This window comes from Mandrillus leucophaeus, unplaced genomic scaffold (assembly GCF_000951045.1).
Source record: "Mandrillus leucophaeus isolate KB7577 unplaced genomic scaffold, Mleu.le_1.0 Scaffold310, whole genome shotgun sequence".
Taxonomy (NCBI): domain Eukaryota; kingdom Metazoa; phylum Chordata; class Mammalia; order Primates; family Cercopithecidae; genus Mandrillus; species Mandrillus leucophaeus.
In genome coordinates this window covers 581,117-598,975 of record NW_012103255.1, presented here as the reverse complement: position 1 = coordinate 598,975, position 17,859 = coordinate 581,117, and the positions used below count along the sequence as shown (strand labels likewise).

The window sequence follows — 17,859 nt, the reverse complement described above, 5'->3', positions numbered from 1 at the left end:
AATCACTTGAACCCGGGAGGTGGAGGTTGTAGTGAGCCGAGATTGTACCACTGCACTCCAGCCTGGCGATGGAGCAAGACTCTGTCTCAAAAAAAAAAAAAAGAATGAAAGATCCCAAGAACTGGGCAGCATGAGATTGAGGAAGGAAGAAGGCCAGCGCTTGGTGCTGATATGGAGGGAAAGGAGCCTCAGGTCTCCCTGGAGAACAGCAACTAGTGATGCGGTCTTTCCTGCCAGCAGAAGAGGGGCTGGTTTAATTTGCATAGCATTAATTAGCAAGACTATCTAATTAGGACAACCATTACAGAACCACAGTCATAAGCCGATGTTGAATATCAATCAATTTTGGACCTCTCCATGAAATTGAAGGAAAAGTTGACCTTATTAGACAGAAAAGATTTCTAAATCAATTATTTCCCAGACTGAATGCACAAAACATAGTGATGTTAGACAGGCACATCAGACCTTAATTCAGTAAATATGAACTTCAGATGCTGTCACCTTTTCCCTTTGGGGGTTTCAGCCAGTGACAGAAATCATGAATGGACCACAGGTGTGTATAAGCACACACACGCACACAGCCATACACATACACTCTTTGTGGGTAGCAGCTTGGTTGGGGAAGGAGCCTGCCCATCATTATCCGAGTTAAGCTAATATTTCATTTTGGTTCAGTGCCCCTCCAGGACTCTGTCTGTAAGCATAGCTTTCTCTTTTTTGTGATGTTCCAAACAATAAAACACATTTAGAACTTCAAAGTCTCTGGGAAGGATCTACCATAATCATTACAGTTCTGGCCTGTTTTTGGAAGCTACAAGGCAGGCCAGGAGAGCAATTTCTGTGGCTGGCTCAGAAGCTGGGGAACACAATCCATCACCCTCTGCACAGCCTCAGGGGAGGAAAGGCTGGAGCAGCTCTAAGAAGCCTCACTGCAGATATTGGAGGGCCAGCAAGGCGTGGCCGCAGGAGCAGGTGGGGTGCTGGGGCACAGGCAGGGTATGGAACCTGGAGGCAGACAGATCTGGGTGTAAAACCTGGCTTCTGCAAATCCTGGCTTTGCCATGGTGAGCCCTGCCCTTGGACAAGTTACTTAACTTCTGAGAGCTTCCGTTTTCTCCTCTGTAAGAGTGGGTTGATGATGCCGTCCTTGCATGGTAGGCCCCTATAGACGTGCTTTATTACAGATTATTGTCATCAGTGAGAAATCACAGATCTGTGAAGGGCTGGCTTGTGGCCTGGAGCAGAACAGGGACCACATGGATGGAGGCAGCTCTTAGGAATTCTGTTGACGTATTTTCAGTCTTTTTCTACACTAAAAAAAGCTTAAAAACTAAATAATTGGAAATATACTACATATCGTGTTGGGATCTGAGTTTTTCACTTAATATTCTATCATCAACCATTCTCCATGTCTTCAGATATTCTCTGCAGAAGTGTTTTTTAGTGACTGTATGGTGTTCCATCACTGCCTGATCTCAAATCTACTTAACCACTTGAACATTTGTGGGCATTTAGGAATAAATGGCTTTAAAAATGACTCTCATGAAATGAGATATAATTCCTGAGTATTCCTGTGTGTTAAGGATTGTTACTCCGTGTTGAAAAGTTCTGAGTCATGGGGCAGAAGGGTTGACCAGTTGACCACTGGATTCCCTCTGTTCTACGAGCCCCTAATTGGCCCTCAGATGGGAGTGAGTAGGGGCAATGGGTGTGGCAGGTACCCCATCCTGGGGTGTATGGCAGCCCTGTGTCACTGCTGTCCCCCAAGGAACCATATCAATTTCAAGCTTCATTGATGTTCAGGCAGCAAAGAGAAGATGCTAATTCAACATTCTACCAAATAGAAAACATTCCTAGTTTAGCCAGACTTCTTTAACATGTTTTCCAGCTATTAAAAGTGGTTGGTTAATTTTTTTTATTGACTTGATGGAGAATGCAAAGAAATCTGTAAGATATTGAGAGTCCCTGTTGATCCAGCACACAGCTTGGTCATCCCGCAGATGGGGCTGGAACTGGCCAGGGAGGTTGTACTGGCCAAAACCAAGAAGCAGGTGGGAGTTGCCTGTTCATGTAAAGGTTCTGAGCTTTAGGACAAAAGGAAGAGGCTCAAAGGAGAGAGACAGCATCTGGCCCATTTCCCTTCACTGCTTCCTTTAAAATGATGGAAATAGACTTGGATTCTGATGTCAATTCATTTCTGCCAAAAGAAATAAATGAGAGGCTGAAATGTGCAACTGATCCCAAATCCTTCCCGGGGAGGTGTGAAGCTCCCAGATGGTTTCAGACCCCTTTGAAAAGAAAGTTATGGTCATTTCTGGCTGGAAAACATTGTGAGCTGTCCCCAGTTGATTCGTGCAGGGAGGTTTGTCTTACCCTAATACAGTCTGAGTGTTCCTGAATTCGCCGTTTGCTCTTTTCAGCTCCATCTGGGTCTTGTGGTTGGGTAGCGTTTCAGGCATCAGGCAGTGCTTGCGAAGATCAGAACGTTTTTGAGGGCCAGCACTGTGTTCTGTCCTTCTCTGTGTTGACATTGGACCAGAACAGCACCAACCCTCCTTAGGCCCCCATACATGTGTGCTCAGTAAATGATTGCAGGCTGCTCTTCACGGAACCGTGGAACATGAAGAGGCTAAAAGAAGACTTGCTTATGTGTAGATCATCTTATGTATAGCAAATAATGGAGATCTTTTCCCATAGTTGGATGACCCTATACAATGTAGAAAGTCAGAGTTAGTGAATAAGCCAGATCAGAAGCTTCTGGTGTGTATCACTGTATGTATAGAATCTAGCACACTGGTGGATATCTAGCAAGTGCCCAGCAAATGAGAAGTGGTTGAAATTGTTGTGAAAGAGTGAATGAATGAGTTACCTTATTAGTTTTCTTTATATCTCCAGTGGGCCTCAAGAAGTGTACCAATGAAATGAATGGGGAGATTAATAGACATCAGGGAGAGCGCTTTCATTCTGTTTTAGCCCACAGAGGGTGGCCGAGAGCATGGCCCTGGGCACTTGGAAGTCCTGGGTTCGAGTCCCAAGCCCTCCTCTCATTCTTGTGGTAGCCATATTGGACTTACTGCCTTACTCCACAGATCTCAGCTGCCCTCACATCCGCCTCTGAAAGCTGCCTCGGACCCATCCACAGTGGCCTCCCTCCCTCGAGCTCCCCTAGCTCTACCGTAGATCACACTCTGCCAATTGATCATATTCTCCCTTACCTTGTTGTCTTAAGGTGTCATTTAGGTCTACTTAAATGAATGCTTCCCATGTTTCTACATTGTTTGCCACTGGAGAGTGTGCCTGAGGGCTTGTGGGCGTGCTCTGTACTGCGAGTCCGAGGCCTTGGCTTTGAATTCTGGCACAAGCCACCCACCTCTCTGGGCTTCAGCCTGTAATATCTATAAGGTAAAAGGCCGAGGGCTGTTCTGAGGAAGGATGAGAACAAATATGTGAAACTACCTTGTAAACTGTAAGGTGCCTTCCAGAAATTGGGCATCATTCTTCTAATGACCAACTCCCTGAGGACAGGGGCTGTTTCTTTTGTGGCGTGTACCACTCCGGACCAAGTGCAGGGCCGCCACACACAGTCGCTGCTTGGAAATGCTTCCTGGATCTCATCCGCTGCCTTTGCTCAGGGCTGTGTTCCCACCTTCCTTTGGAACTGGGAGCTACCCCTACTTACAGCTTTGAAATGCCCAGAGGTGCACCCAATTCCAACCCAGACACCCTGATTTGTAGAGGATGCAAAGTAAATGATGAGGGTAGTTAACACTTACTTGGCCAGGCACTGTTTTGGGCACTTTACGAAAATTAACTCCTTTATTTTCACAGCAGCCCTGTGAGGTAGGCCCCAATATTATCCGCATCTGACACAGGAGGCATGCTGGTGCAGAGAGGTGGAGTGGGCGTTCTAAGGTCATGTAGCCCTAAGTGGCTGTTGTAGGACTGGGACCCAGCAGTGTGGCCGCAGAGGTCATGTTCTTAACCACACACCTCAGGTTCTCTAAGCTGCCCTGGGGCTGAAAGGCTGCGGTGGAGAACACAGGGCTCACCTCCCCCACCTAATCCCTAGCAGGAGGGACCCTCAGGGTCCTTCTCCTGCCAGGACCCCTCTCTGCTCCTGTGCTCACCCACTTCTTTCTCCAGTAGCTCCTCTGCTGTCCCTGCCTCCTCCCCTGCCCTTGGCCTAAGCCAGGAGATGAGAGCAGCTGCTGGGACATTCAGATTCATTCCTGAAAGAATTCTGCCTCTGAAGTCCTCTGGTTTGGGTTTAAGAGAAAACAGAGGCCCAAGCTGGCGTAATATTGATGCCCAAACCGTGTAATAGCGGCACAATAAAGAACGATGTTCATATGACTTACGAGCATGGAAGTACAAATTCTAAATAACACATCAGCAAACTGAATCTAGCCATGTATAACAAACATAATACATCATGCCCAAGTAGCGTTCATCCCAGGAATGCAAATATGACTTAGCCCAAGAAAACAGAGGCTCAGAGGGGGCAGCTGCTGAAACAGAGCCAGCCCAGGCACAGCCCAAGGCTTTTGTGTGGCTCAGGCTGACTTTGTGCTACACCTGCTCCTAGGAGTGGCTGGTAACAGTCCCTCCTGTGTCCCCACCCCTTCTCTTTTACACAGCCGCAGAAGAAAGTGAGACGCTCCTTTCCCTGCACTCCCTAATTCTCTCTCTCCATTGTTCCTGCAGGACTCCATGTTTTCGTTGGCCCTGAAATGCCTTATCAGTCTGTCCACCATCATCCTTTTGGGCTTGATCATCGCCTACCACACACGTGAAGTCCAGGTAGGTGCCCCCGCCTCACCCCTTCATGCAGCGGCTGATCCTTTGGCCTTGCTCTGAGCCGAGCCCATCCCCACCCCCAAAACCCACTCCCCGAGCAGCTACTTGGGTGATTTTACAAGACGGTGCCCAAGATCTTGGCTCTTCTCTTCTGGTTTGGACCCAAATGGGAGAGGAAACTGCAAGGCTGCCCCATGGCTTTCGAATAACTGTTAAGTTGTCTTCGAAGTGCGGATCCCAGAGACAAACGTAGGGCTTCACGCTGAGCGAGGTTGCTGTATTCGGGACCCTCACTGAGCACCATCAGGCTGGGAGAGCCCCTGATGCATTGCTCTGCCTTTTCTGTCTCTTGTTGGATCCTTTCTGAACTTGGGCCACCGAGTTGATCCCCTCAGTGAGGCAGACCTGCCTCGTGTACCCCCACATATGCCGCACCGAACTCCACCAAGGAGTCTGCTTTTTGTGAATGATGTGGGCTTCACCCTTGTGGGTGCCAGGCTGGGGGTGTCATTTTCTAGAAAGAATAAGAGTCTGCTGTGGCCGAGAAGGCCCCTGTTTCTTGCTGCCCAGGAGTGAGTTGGTACCCAGAGAAACATTGGCTGGGCCTCCAGGGTGCACTTCCAGTTTGGCTGACATAGGGAGGATGGTTCAACCCGGGCCAGGAGGATGAGACAGGAGGGAACAGATCTGAGGCATCTTCTGGTGACGAGCCTCCCCCAGCCCCCGGCCCTTCAGGCTGACCTGCACTGCTGTGGACCTGAGCAGTTCTAAACTCTCCAGATGTTTTTCCTCATGTGCATGTGAATCTGGAAACCATCCCGGTCCTTTGGCCGGAGGAGCACAGATAGATTCACATCTGGGCAGCAGGCGAGAGACTGACGAAGACCAGAGCTCAGAGTCAGAAAAACTGGGGCCAAGGCTCGGCCATGACCTTTTTTCTCGGAGTGTCTTTGGCTAGCCCTGTGACCTTCCTGGGTCTCGATCTTCTCATCTAGAACATGGGGCCTTTATTCCAGCTCTGCTGAGCTGTCGTGAGGATGGGAAGAGGAGTGCATGGGAGAATGCTTTGTGAAGCGCTATTTAACAACACTGTTCGAATCCAGTCCCTTTTGTTACTCGGCATTTTCAGGGTGGAGCAGCTGTGCGGATGCAGGTGGGAGTGCCTCCTCCTCCTAGAGAGCCTTGGCTTTTTGTCTAAAGGTCAGGGGCCGCTGTGGCTGACTGGGACATGGAAGCCTCAGCTCCAGGCCACCTTGGCAGGGCTGCATTCTGTCGATGACTAGAGGATACTGACCTGGATGCTGGGACTCTTCAGCCTCTAAAGGGTTGCACGTGCTTGGACAGGGGCTGTGCTTGTGCCAAATGCCACCAGGCAGCTTCCTTCATGGAGTCTGAATTGGACGCAGTGGTGGACTTTAACTCAGACATTGTCCAGTCAGCCCCAGAAAGGAACCAGGAGTACAGGCAGGGAGGAACAGGGCCACGGAACCGAGATAGGACAGAAGTTGACAGTCTGGGCTCCGGGCCTGGTTCCACCCCACCCAAAGCCAGCTGTGGGACCCAGGCAGTCCCTCAGGGTCCATGTCCTCATCTGTAGGGAGGCTGTATTATTATATGTCCCCCTGACCTGTGTGGGGAGGTGTCACACACACCAAAGAAAAAAGGCAGAATCATAAAACTCAGTTATGACCCAGGCTTGAGGAAGGGGAAGAAGAGGAGCTGTTCTTAGCCTCAACCCCACACTATGTTGGTGCTAAGCCTGACTACTTCCTCTTTCTGCTCCAGGCATTGGTGTGGGTAGAGCCAGGTATCCCTCCCTCTGATGCTCCTGAGGTCCTTGTTCCCAGTCCAGGGCCTGCAGCCCTAGCTCTCGGCCTGTTCTGGTCCAGCTGCCGCTTGACTCAGTTCTGGCCTGGTGGCAGGGTCATGTTGCTGACAGCCCAGAACCTGGCTGGGCACCCATTGTCCCATGTCCAGCTCATGGCCAAGCTCTGTTTCAGCCCTAATCATGGGCAGTAGATGATGCTATTGGGGGTCATTCATTTTGGCCTGACACAATTTGGAGAAACAAAGTAAAATCAGTTGTGTTGAATCCTGACCCTGGGGCTCAGTTTCCCCATCTGAAGTATGGGAACCACATCAGCCACTTTGCTGAACTCTTGCAGGGGTTGGGAGCAGTGTAGAGTACAGAGTGGGCTTTCACAGAGTGGAAACTTTGGTTCCTTTCCTGTGACCTTTGTCCCACTGCTTCTAGCTGGGCCTTGTCACTTACCAGCTGGGTCCACCAGGTGGTCACTGTCATGACTGCCTGGTACTGGCAGGTGGCTGGGCTTCCTCCTGCTCTGGCTCAGCCCTTCCTGTACCCTGAGCTCCTGCCACCCAGCCCCTTATCCTCCCTGCAGCCTCCATCACTTCAAGAAAGTCACCAACACCGGCTTCCTCTGTGCCTCTTACCTTTCCAGTAAAGTTCTTTCTGTGCCCAGCTGGACCTTCTCTTGCCAGAGGGAAATGGGAACAGTTTGGGCCCAGAGAGTCAGCAGGAGGGAGGCTCCTACAGAATGCCCTTGTATATACCTCACTGGGCCATATTGCAGTTTTCTGTTAGGTGTCTGTCTCCCCAACCTCAGAGGCAATTATCTTTGCATTAACCTTTACATTTCCAGAGACCTATAGTGTCTGACAAAGAGCAGGCGTTTGTAGCACGTTCTTTGAATGGAAAGCGTGCTGAGTTCAAGGTAACTATTTTCCAAAGCTGGTCATGCCATGACTTAGCTTTTTGGTCTTGGACCTCAGTTTCCTCATCTGTTACTTAGCCCCCCAATCTTGTAATTCTCTGGTTTAGGTCTGGCTGCTCAGCCAGCTGCGGAACCTACTTCCTGCGAATGGAGGAAGGAGTTATCCCAAGTGTGACTGATGAACTTATGCAGAGGGGAGTGCTTAGCAAGCACCTTCCACAGGGAAAGGCCAGCTGCTGCCCATCTGTTGTGAAGCAGTCAGGGCAGGGGGTGGCTGCTGCATCTCCCCTTGGGGTGATTCAGGACCTTTGCTAGGAATCTGCTCACAACTTTCCTCATCCACAATGGTTCCTGGTCACGTGGCTAAATTTTAGCAGGGACCAGAAGACCATGTCCCCGTCTTCCCCAACCTTGCCCCAAAAGCTCACACCCAGGCCCCAGGCCCTGCCCGGCACATACGTGAGGCTGGGGGAGTACCTTTTAGAACAGTATTCTTATTTGTTCATTTAGATGGCTTGAGTTTTTCAGGAAGAAGAATTCTGCAACATTGTTGGGTAACTCTCATCCAAACTGGGTAATTTATAAGGAACATAAATGTATTTCTCACAATTCTGGAGGTTGGGAAGACCAAGATTAGGGTGCCAGCAGCTTCAGTTGTCTGGTGAGGGCTGTTCTCTGCTTCCAAGATGGCGCTGCATTGCTGCGTCCTCAGGCGGGGAAGGCAGGAGGCTGGGGGACTGAACACTGCATAGGGCCTCTTTGATAAGGGCCTTAATCCCATTCACAAGGGAGGAGCCCTCGTGGCCTCAACACCTCTGAAAGGCCCCATCTCTTAGCACTGCCACATTGGCAACACCTGAATTTTGGAGGGGACACGTTTAAATCGTAGTGCCCACCTAGTGCAGGAACCCCAGGGCCTCTGTGGGTGCTGCTGTGGCAGAGTTGCCAGCCCCCCTGGGAGAGGCTGCCCTACCAGTGTCTTTAGAAAGCCCGCCCTTCTGCCGAGGTGAGGCAGCCTCCTTGGAACTTGCCCCCAGGCCTGGTTCTGCTTCTGGAGCAGGGAAAAGAAGAGGCTGTGTTTCCCGCGTGGTAGCCTCCATCGTTTGAAGATGGCACCCCACCCCATCTCTCCTCAGTCTCCTTCTCTGTTGGCGTTTTGGAGCACAGACCTTCAAAGACTCAGGCATCTCTTTTCCTCAGGCTGGTGTGTCTGGGAGAGAAATGAAAATACAAGAATCAATGCATTTTGTTTATTTACCAAAACTCTGACTGAAAACTGTGCTCTCCCTTGGAGAGTCCATTTACTTCTGTGGTTTAGCTCTCACCAACAGCTCTCAGACCATGCCAGCCCCCTCCCCAGGCTGCAAACTCACGTTTTAGATGCCACCAGCAGCCCCTGGCTCCACACGGAAAACACTGAACTCCTCTTGCTCCCCAGTATCCTTTCCTCCCATGCTCTTGATGACCCACCAAGGGCAGTCATTGGTTCAGCATCTATTTAATAATCTTCTAGGTGCAGAGCCCGGGACAGGAGGCCAGTTCTCTAGAGGAGAAACTTGGAATTCACCATGCTTCTCCCAGGGGTCACCAACTTTGAGTGAATCTATGGCTCTAATGAATGGCCCTGGTGCCATCCTGGAAGGCAGGCTAGCAGGTGACTGAGAACATAGACTTCAGAGCAGCCCAGCTTGGGTGCAAATCATGCTGTTTGTCACATTTTAGTGTGTAAGTGGCCTTTAACAAGTTACTTAATCCTTCTTAGTCTATTTCTTTTCTGTAAAATAGGACTAATAACCATACTGTGGAGGCCACAGCAACTCCATCTTGGATGCTGATCTTCCATATTGACTTCCGATTAACCCAGTTTTGGGAAAGCCTCTAAGATTTCTCCTTTATCTACTGTTTACTGTAAGTCCTGCCCTTAGGCAAATTGCTTCTGAAGCACATATACCCCTTCCCTCTGGTATCTAATCCCTGGTTCTAGGGGGTCATGGTGCAGGATCTACCATCTTGTCTTACTGCTGCCGGAGACTGTGGCTTTTGTTCATAAGTCCCTATTAAATGTTTCTTTCTGAGAAACTGGATATGTCAGCCCCTTTCTTCAACCTCTCGGCTTCCTCAGCCTTTGGGGGTAGGTTTGCATATGCCTACCCACCCGGAACCAGTGCCTACCAGAAAGGGTTATTGTACAGATTAAATTAGATCATATAAGCAGAACCCCTTCACTGAAGTGAGAATGCTGTTTGTCTGGCTGACAGAGTGGAAAGGATACCCCGGACAGCGGTCTCAGAGTAAACAAAGGCTCTGAGATGGGGAACTGCAGAGCACACTGGGAATGTGTCAAGGACAGGGTCCTAGGTAGGGGGGCGAATTCACTATGGATGGTGGGCAGGACCTGTAGGGGCTTGTTTGCCTTGCTGAAGGGTTTTGAAATGTCCTGTAGGCAGCAGCAGAAACTATGAGAAGGTTTCAAGATGATCAGATTTACATTTTAGACAGCACTCTTCATCTGCAGCATGCAAATGTAGGAAAGGCCAATTTCAGAGGCAGGAGGACAGTGGGAAGCATGTCATCATGGGCCAGGTGAGGGGTGATAATGCCCAGAGCTGCGGCAAGAGTGAGGAAGGGAGAATGGGAGGGATGCAGTGCCCCAGGGAGGAAGTGCCTGGCTCAGAGCCCCGGGCATGGAATAAGGGGTGGGGTGCAGACACATTCATGTCCAGAGGCGTGGAGCAGAGCCTGGCATCCTTAATAAAGTTGCAGGGATGGGAGGTGCGGTCCCTACAGCCAGGCCAATGCCGGGCACATAGCAGGTAGTCAGTGAAGGCCTTCAACCTCATGAATTTGAAATACAAGGGACCAAAAAAAAAAAAAAAAGGGAGGCTTTTAATTTATTAGGTATATAAAAGGGGATATTTTCATTAAATACCGATAGAGTTCTGAGCAGACAAGGAAATTACTTGAAATTACAGGACATAAATTATAGGAAGCCTCACTCCCTGTGGCATGATTGCTCTGTGGATGGGAGTGTCCTCCTAGGTGCGTGTAATGTACTGTCACAGGGACATGGGTGTCTGTAATGCAGGAGGTGTTGCTGGTCCAGGTGCTTTGGGGTCCCACCACTAAAGGAGTTAGTGGTGTCCTCCCCTGAAGGAACAGACAGAACAACTCACACTGTGTCTTGCTCTGTGCCCTCACTCTCCCTTCTCCCTGTAAAAGAAAGCAGACTCAAGTCACATCCTGAATGTAACCTGTAAGGTGTCCTGGCACTGAGAGACAAGGTATAATAGCAGAGCCTGTACTGACCTCTATAAATTTTCCAACCCTAGTATAGTCTATAAAAATGGTGAGTCCATTCATTTGTTTATTTATTCAACAAACATTTATTGTAGGACTACTTTGTGCTAGGCATTCAGAATCCAGAAATAAAACAGACCTGATTCCTGCCTTTGGAAATTGGTTTGTCCTAGACCTTGATCCACTGTGACCCAGGGTCATAAGTGCCATAATATGAGGGTCTGTGAAACGCCAAGTGGCCACGGAGGAGGGAGTGATGCATTTCTCCCAGAGAGGCTGGGCGGGTTTCACGGGGAGATGATGCTGTGCCCTGTATTTGCCAGGAGCAGAAACCTTGTATGCTCAGGACAGAGCTGGCCCAGAGCGTTTTAGGAGAGGAAAAAAAGAGAAGGAAGCTGTGCCTGTCCTCCAAGGGAAGGTGGAGGTTGCCCAAACCCCCCAAGGTTGGGGCTAGAGTCCCCATCCTTCTTCAGACACCTAGTAGAGGTTTCCTAAGGGTGTCTCTGGCTGGTTGGTTGATGGACTAGAAATACCTTAATTGAACCTCCGTGATCTTGAGACCTCCAGACAGACTTCTCAGCCTGGCTACGTCTGAGCATGTTAACTCCTTGACTCAGATGTGATGAGCAGATGGAAGGAGGGAGCTGGGGCCACTCGTCCTGAAGGGGAGGAGACCTTGACAGGAAATTCCACATGGGGGCCTCCTCTGCCAGGTGTACATCCCTCTGCTGTTCCACTTTCATAAATGCGCCCCTGATTGATCACAGCACACAAGGGAAGTTGAAAATGGGGAATGCGTTCCAGGGAACAGTGCCCGGCGACGGGGATTCACTGGAGTGCTGCTCTTCTCTGGGCCTCGGCCTCCTACCTGGCCCAGCTGTGCACAGTGGGGCTAGAAAGAGAGGAAGAAAGACAGAGAGGATGCTACGCTGCCAACTGGGCCCGAGAAGTCAGAACACTATGGAATAAATCCTTGTCAGACTACACTTTGAAGACAGAAAACTCAGAGGCTGATACATTAGCAAGCGCCTCAGAGACGATGGTGTGGCCACATCTTGTCTAGTACTTTGTATGTTTTAGAGGGTTTTCACATCTACCAGACCTTTGGCCTGGCTGCCTTTACCTTTTTGCCTTTTAGGTTTCAGCATAGTTATTTCCTCCTCCAGGAACTCTCTCCGGCCATCATCCCCCTTCCCTGACCCCAGGGTGCCCCTTTTAGGAGTAGACCTAGTACTGGCTCTTACTTGTCCCTGTGTGTCTTATGTTGGTTGTGGATACTATCTCTTGCCTGCAACTCCCTTCCCTGACTGTGGGCTCCATGACAGTGGTGACTGTATTGGATTCACTGTTGGATCCCCAAAGCCATGAGAGTGCCTAGCACATAGTAGGTGCTCAATGAGTGTAGGTTGAACGAATGAATGAATGAACGACAAAGCCGGGGTAGGCATGGCAGATTTGCGCTCTCCTCATTCTAAGGAGAAAGCGGAGCCTCTAACAGGCTGAGAGCTTGATCTGAAGCCCACAGCCCTGACATCTGACCTGTGCTTTCTGCATCCTAAGGGGCTGCAGGTCCCAGCGGGCTGCCCTCCCTGGCACTCTCTGGGAGGCCCACCTGGGTCCCAGCACCTTTTCACTTGGATCGGCTGCTGGCCATGGATTGCCATGGTTACTACACCAGCCCTGGCAGTCTCTGTGTGACATTTTGGTTTTATTTGCTAAATATTTAAACACTCGGGCTTAACCCTTTCTGCCTCAGAGGGGGCTTTCCTGCTGCTCCCCGTCCCTTAGGTGTGAGGCCCCCCTGCTGCTCTCCCTGGCCCTGGCTGGCATCTCCAGTGGGGTGGGTGTGCTCACGGTGGCAGCAAGGCTTGTTTCTCGGCTGCCTGTATTGACTTTCTGTTTTGTCTCTGGGGAATGTCATCCTGGATCGTGCTCTCACTGGGCGGTGCTGTGTCCGTGAACAGGTGTGAAAAGCCCTGCCCTGGGCACGTTAAGGCTTGACCTCCCTGTCAGCTGGGGTTCTGTTGACTTCCAGGCAAATGCCTCTTGCCAAGTCCTCCAGGAGCTTCCTTAGCTCCAGGAGTTCAGGACTGGGGGAGTCATCTGCCCTTGAACCCTGGCAGGAGGACAGAGGGGAGACTGGTTTCGGGAAGAGTCCGTGTTTGTGAATGGGAAGGCGGTGTGTCGCCTCGCCTCCCACGCCTCCTCCCCTGCGGGCTCAGGATGAAGCCTCCCGGGAAGAGGAGGCGGCCCGGGAGGCTGAATCCACCCAGCTATGTGTTACCTTGGAAACCACACACTTGTCCTCGCCCTAGGCCATGTGAAGTGAGGGGGCCGTGGACACGCTTCTCGGGAAGCTTCCAGTGTAATTCAGGATACAAAAATCACAGTCCCAGCATGGGCAGCTGAGAGAATGAAAATATTCCCAGAAAAAAAAAAACAGCCAAACACCAGCTCCGCCCAAGGGGCTCCCTCCCCAGCAACCTTCTGCCTGTTCTACATGGGACGAGAGGTCAGAGCCAGTTTGTCTGGGATGCTGATCACTTGTGAGCTAGGACAAGCGACTTGTTCTAGCTCAACCTCAGTTGTGTTATCTGTAAAGTGGGCAGATTAGGCCAGATGATCTCTGAGAACTCTGATTGTAGCCAGGATTCCATGTCTGAGGGACACTGCGTGACAAGGAGAGGAAAATGTTACGAGAGTGGCTGGGGGCGGTTTTTGGTAACAATGACTGACCTGGTTTGTGTTCAGGAGGCCCTTTGTGGGACTGTCCAAACAACTTCTGTCCCTTCTTTTAATAGCCTTGCCTTTGCCCAGTCACAGAGCTGGCTGTCCCCTAAACGCAGCCTCAAACTTGACGTAGAAACCAATAATAAAGACAGCTCTTGGGCTCCAACATCTGAAAGTTTAAAGGTGACTCCTCTTGAGTCTCTTACACATAGGAGCTGGTCAGACAGCTTAAAGTTTTCAGGATAATAGAGTAAGTGGCCGAGTCCCCTGTCTTAGCACTCCATTCCAACCTCCTTCAGTGAACGCAGACTCCCACTTCTCCAAAGTCATGGGGAACAAGTGCTCAGCTTAACAGAATATTCTGTTTCTCTGAGACTGCCAATGTGTGTCATCCATGACTTTCCAAAGTTAATCTGTTCTATTTGGTTTTCTTGTTACCATTTTTCAATGATGATCTTTTCCCCTGTGGCAGCAGTTCTCAATCAGGGGTGTGCCTCAGATCCCCTGTGTCATGTCTGGGTCCTGCACAGGCAGGTGAACCCCACTGCCTGGGAATGTGTGTTTTGACAGCACCGCAGGGGGTGCAGTGCACACTCCTGTAACTTGGCACTCAGTTAAGCTCAGGTAGGCCAGCGTCTTCCCAGTCATCCCTGCAGCCGCCCCTGCTGTGCCTAACAAAGAGCACTGTGCATAGTGGGACTCAGTGACTCCTCGGGTAAGGACCATTGACTCTCCGAGGATTTGTAAAGTTGGAAGGCGCCGTCGAATCTTTAGTGTTTGGAGGCTTCTATACAAGTGTCGTTGCATTGTGCTATCAAGAAAATTCTGATAATTCTAGTTTCCTGTTGAGTAGGAATCTAGTGAAATGACATTTTCCTGTTTTTAAGAGAAAAAATGGCAAAATCACTGCTGCTCAAATTCTCCAAACCCCAACAATTGGACGAGGAAAAGAGATGAACTGCCCCTGATTTATCTTTAAATTAAAGAATTCGATGCAATTCAGTTGAGCAGTTTGTTTCCTCCAAAGACATCCCCCATGCAAACCTGTCCCGTTAGCATGATGGTGAGAGAGACACTGGGCTTGCGGTCCGCAGACCTGGGTCCAAGTTGAGACTTGGTCATTTAAAACACTTTTTAGGCTGTGCACGGTGGCTCATGCCTATAATCCCAGCACTTTGGGAGGCTGAGGCGGGCGGATCATGAGGTCAGGAGATCGAGACCATCTTGGCTAACATGGTGAAACCCCGTCTCTACTAAAAATACACACACACACAAAAAAATTAGCTGGGCGCGGTGGCGGGCGCTTATAGTCCCAGATACTCGGGAGGCTGAGGCAGGAGAATGGCGTGAACCCGGGAGGCGGAGCTTGTAGTGAGCTGAGATCGCACCACCGCACTCCAGCCTGGGCAACAGAGCCAGACTCCATCTCAAAAAAAAAAAAAAAAAAAAAAAAAAAAATTTTTAAAAATTTGGGGTAAAATATACATAACCTAAAATTTACCATTTTAGCCATTTTTAAGTATATGGTTCAGTGACATTAAGAATATCCTTATTATAGTATAATTGTTACCACCATCCATCTCAAGAACTGACTGTCATTTTCTATGTGGCCTTATGTGCCCCCACCAAGGCTTGTGGTGAGCTCTCTTTGCACATCATCTCCACAAGCATCCCTCACTTTGTCAGCCCCTAAACTTACCTTTACCCTGTCCCATTGCCCTAGCATCACAGGCTGGGGTTCTGATTCCAAGTTTAGATTGGGGAAGTGGTTGGTAATCCCACAGGTGGTAATAGTGGTGCCTCCATCTGTTGATCTCTCATGCTCTGGGGACTGTGCCTTTACTTTATCATCTCAGTGATTCCTGGCGACAGTCCTGTAGTTAGGCTCTGTTATCATCCCCCCTTTATAGATAAGGCAACTGAGGCAGAGAAGGTAAGAGATGTATCCACAGTCATGTGGCTGGTGAGGGCAGAGGGCTTTGAGGTCAACTGTTTGAGTTGACCACCTCCAAAGCTAGCCAGGTTGCCCTGCCTGGGGGAGAGAGGCCTGTCCTCAAATTACCTCTTCTACCCCTGGTTCTTATAATGGCTAGAAGCAGCCTAGAAGGTGGGCTGAGTCATGGGGACTTCCCTCCAACAAGGGTGAATATTAGGAAGCCTAGGGCTGAACAGCAACCCAGTGTTGGTCCAACCTTGCAGCAGCTCTGGAGGCCCTCATCCCAGCCACACCTCCACCTTGGCTGTGCCCTATGGTGGCTCTTTTGCTTATTAAAATCCCTTCCTTCTCCTGATTTCCCTATTGTCCTCCCCTTGGGTCCCAGGCTTGCCTCAAGGATGAGGCCCAGCACCCTTGGGGAGGTAGAAGGGCAGCTATCTCAGGGTTACATGCCCAGCCATCAGAACTGGGACCCGCTTCAGTTTCTCTGCCTTCCCTTCTGATCCCGACTAGGCTAGGGTCTTCCTTCAAGCCTGGTTGAGTCCCATACTGGGTCTTGTTCTTTCTTGCCTTCCTGCCTTCTGAGAGGCTGGCTTCTACTTCTGCTTGCCTGGAGCCACAGTGTCCCTGAGAGTCCCCAGGCCCTCAGGATCAGACCTGCCTCTGCCCCCAGGCCATCGTCTGCCTGGGCTGAGTCTGGTCTTTCCCTTAGACACTGTGCCTTGGGCTGCCAGTGGCCTGGGTGGGTCAGGCTTCAGCAGCTCTCCTGTTTCCCTGCCCATATTTTCTCCTCCTTCTGCCCGTTCCTATGGTAAGGTGCCAGCAGCCTCCCACCCAAGCTCCCCTGAGCTGGATCCAGGACTTTCCTAGATTAAATGCCCCCGCTTCCCTGGCATAATCATGTCAATAATCCTGTTTCCACCCTGATCTTGCTACTCTGAACAGGACCTGCTTGGTCCATAGCAGCCCAGGGGTCTGGTGACACACTGACCCTCACACACCGCTGGGATCAGGTCAGTACAGAGGGCACCGACCGGCTTTCTCATTTTGTTACTGCGGTCAAAGACAGCCAGTGACTTTTAGCTTTCATGGTAGCCTATTAGTTTATATTGAACTGAATATTTACTAAAACCCCACTGTCTTCTCATGAGCTGCTAAGCCATCAGCTCCCCACCCTCTGCCCCCTCCATCTCCCATCCTTGCTAATACGGTTGGCTTTTTAGGTGAGGACTGTACCTTTCGTTTGCTTCTGTTAATGTTTCCCTGCAGCTGTCTCAGCCCTTCGTTCTAGTCTGTCCAGGCCTTTCAGCATCTCACTCAGCAACATGTATGTGGGGGCCTCCCAGCTTCCTGAGCTCCCACATTTGATGAGCCTAAGTATAATAGCTTCATCTACACCATTGCTACAAATGTCGAACCAGAAGTCGAATCTGGGAAGTAAATTTTCTTTGGTTGGACCAAAGACAGGAGAAGTAAAGAAGAAAATTCAAGGATTTGCACATCTTTTTCATCTTAAAAGTTTTGTGGCCTCCCATGAGGTTGTGGTTTTATGTGCCCTCCCACCCCAGCCCCCAAATAAGCCTGTTCTGCATTCATAAAACACGTGTTCATTGAGCCATGCTCTGTGAGGGGCATGGCGCTTGGGATGGGACAGAGCTGTGAACTATAGACTGGACCTGGTCTCGTGTTACTCACGGTCTGTGACATGAAAGGGTGGCTGCTGGTGCTGGGGCTTGGCTGCTGGGGTTGAGTGTTGAGTCTGTGAAATGGAAGTGTGAAGCCATACGCCTGGTCACTCGGTGAGATCGTGTTGTGTCACAGGAGAGTGCTGAGGTACGGCCACCATGGCTGGACGTTCTCAGAGACACTGCTCAGCCACAGCAGCTGGGCTTGGCTATGACCGCTGACCTGTGACTACAGCAGACACAGCCACAAACCAGAGATCAGTAACCAGACACGGCGGAGCCATCCATCGGGGGCAGAGCAGCCGCCGCCTCTGAACTCAGAGCCACGCGGCGGCTCTGTGGGAGCACCGGGCAGGGAGTCAGGTATGTCCCCTACACCTGCCTGCTGTGTGATCGCCAACAGTCTCTGCCCCTCACTGCCCTCAGATCCCTCACTTGTGCATCTGGGGAGGAAGCTAAGGGCTCTCCAAGGTCCCTCTCAGCTCTTTGTGGTGCTTCTTGCTAGAATGTGCTAGAAACCATATCGATTTGAGAGCAAAGAGAAATTGCCACCAGTGGGTGTGTGTGTGGAATGGGAGGCGAGGGAGTGGGCAGGGCAATATTTGTCTTCCTGCTGCTGTTAGAAATAGCAACTATTCTCTCCCTCCCCTGAGGACTGGACAAAAGGTGATTAATTCAT

General features: G+C 50.4%; 1 protein-coding gene across 5 annotated transcripts in view; it reads left to right on the top strand.

Moving 5' to 3' along the window:
• The window catches only part of KCNN3 (potassium channel, calcium activated intermediate/small conductance subfamily N alpha, member 3), a 184,602-nt gene that overhangs the window by 43,829 nt on the left and 122,914 nt on the right, over window positions 1-17,859 (top strand). For all 5 annotated transcript variants that reach the window (XM_011987430.1, XM_011987429.1, XM_011987431.1 and 2 more), the window contains exon 2: window positions 4,705-4,800. In XM_011987430.1, the coding sequence (XP_011842820.1) occupies window positions 4,705-4,800 (96 nt within the window). The remainder of the gene's footprint in view (window positions 1-4,704; window positions 4,801-17,859) is intronic.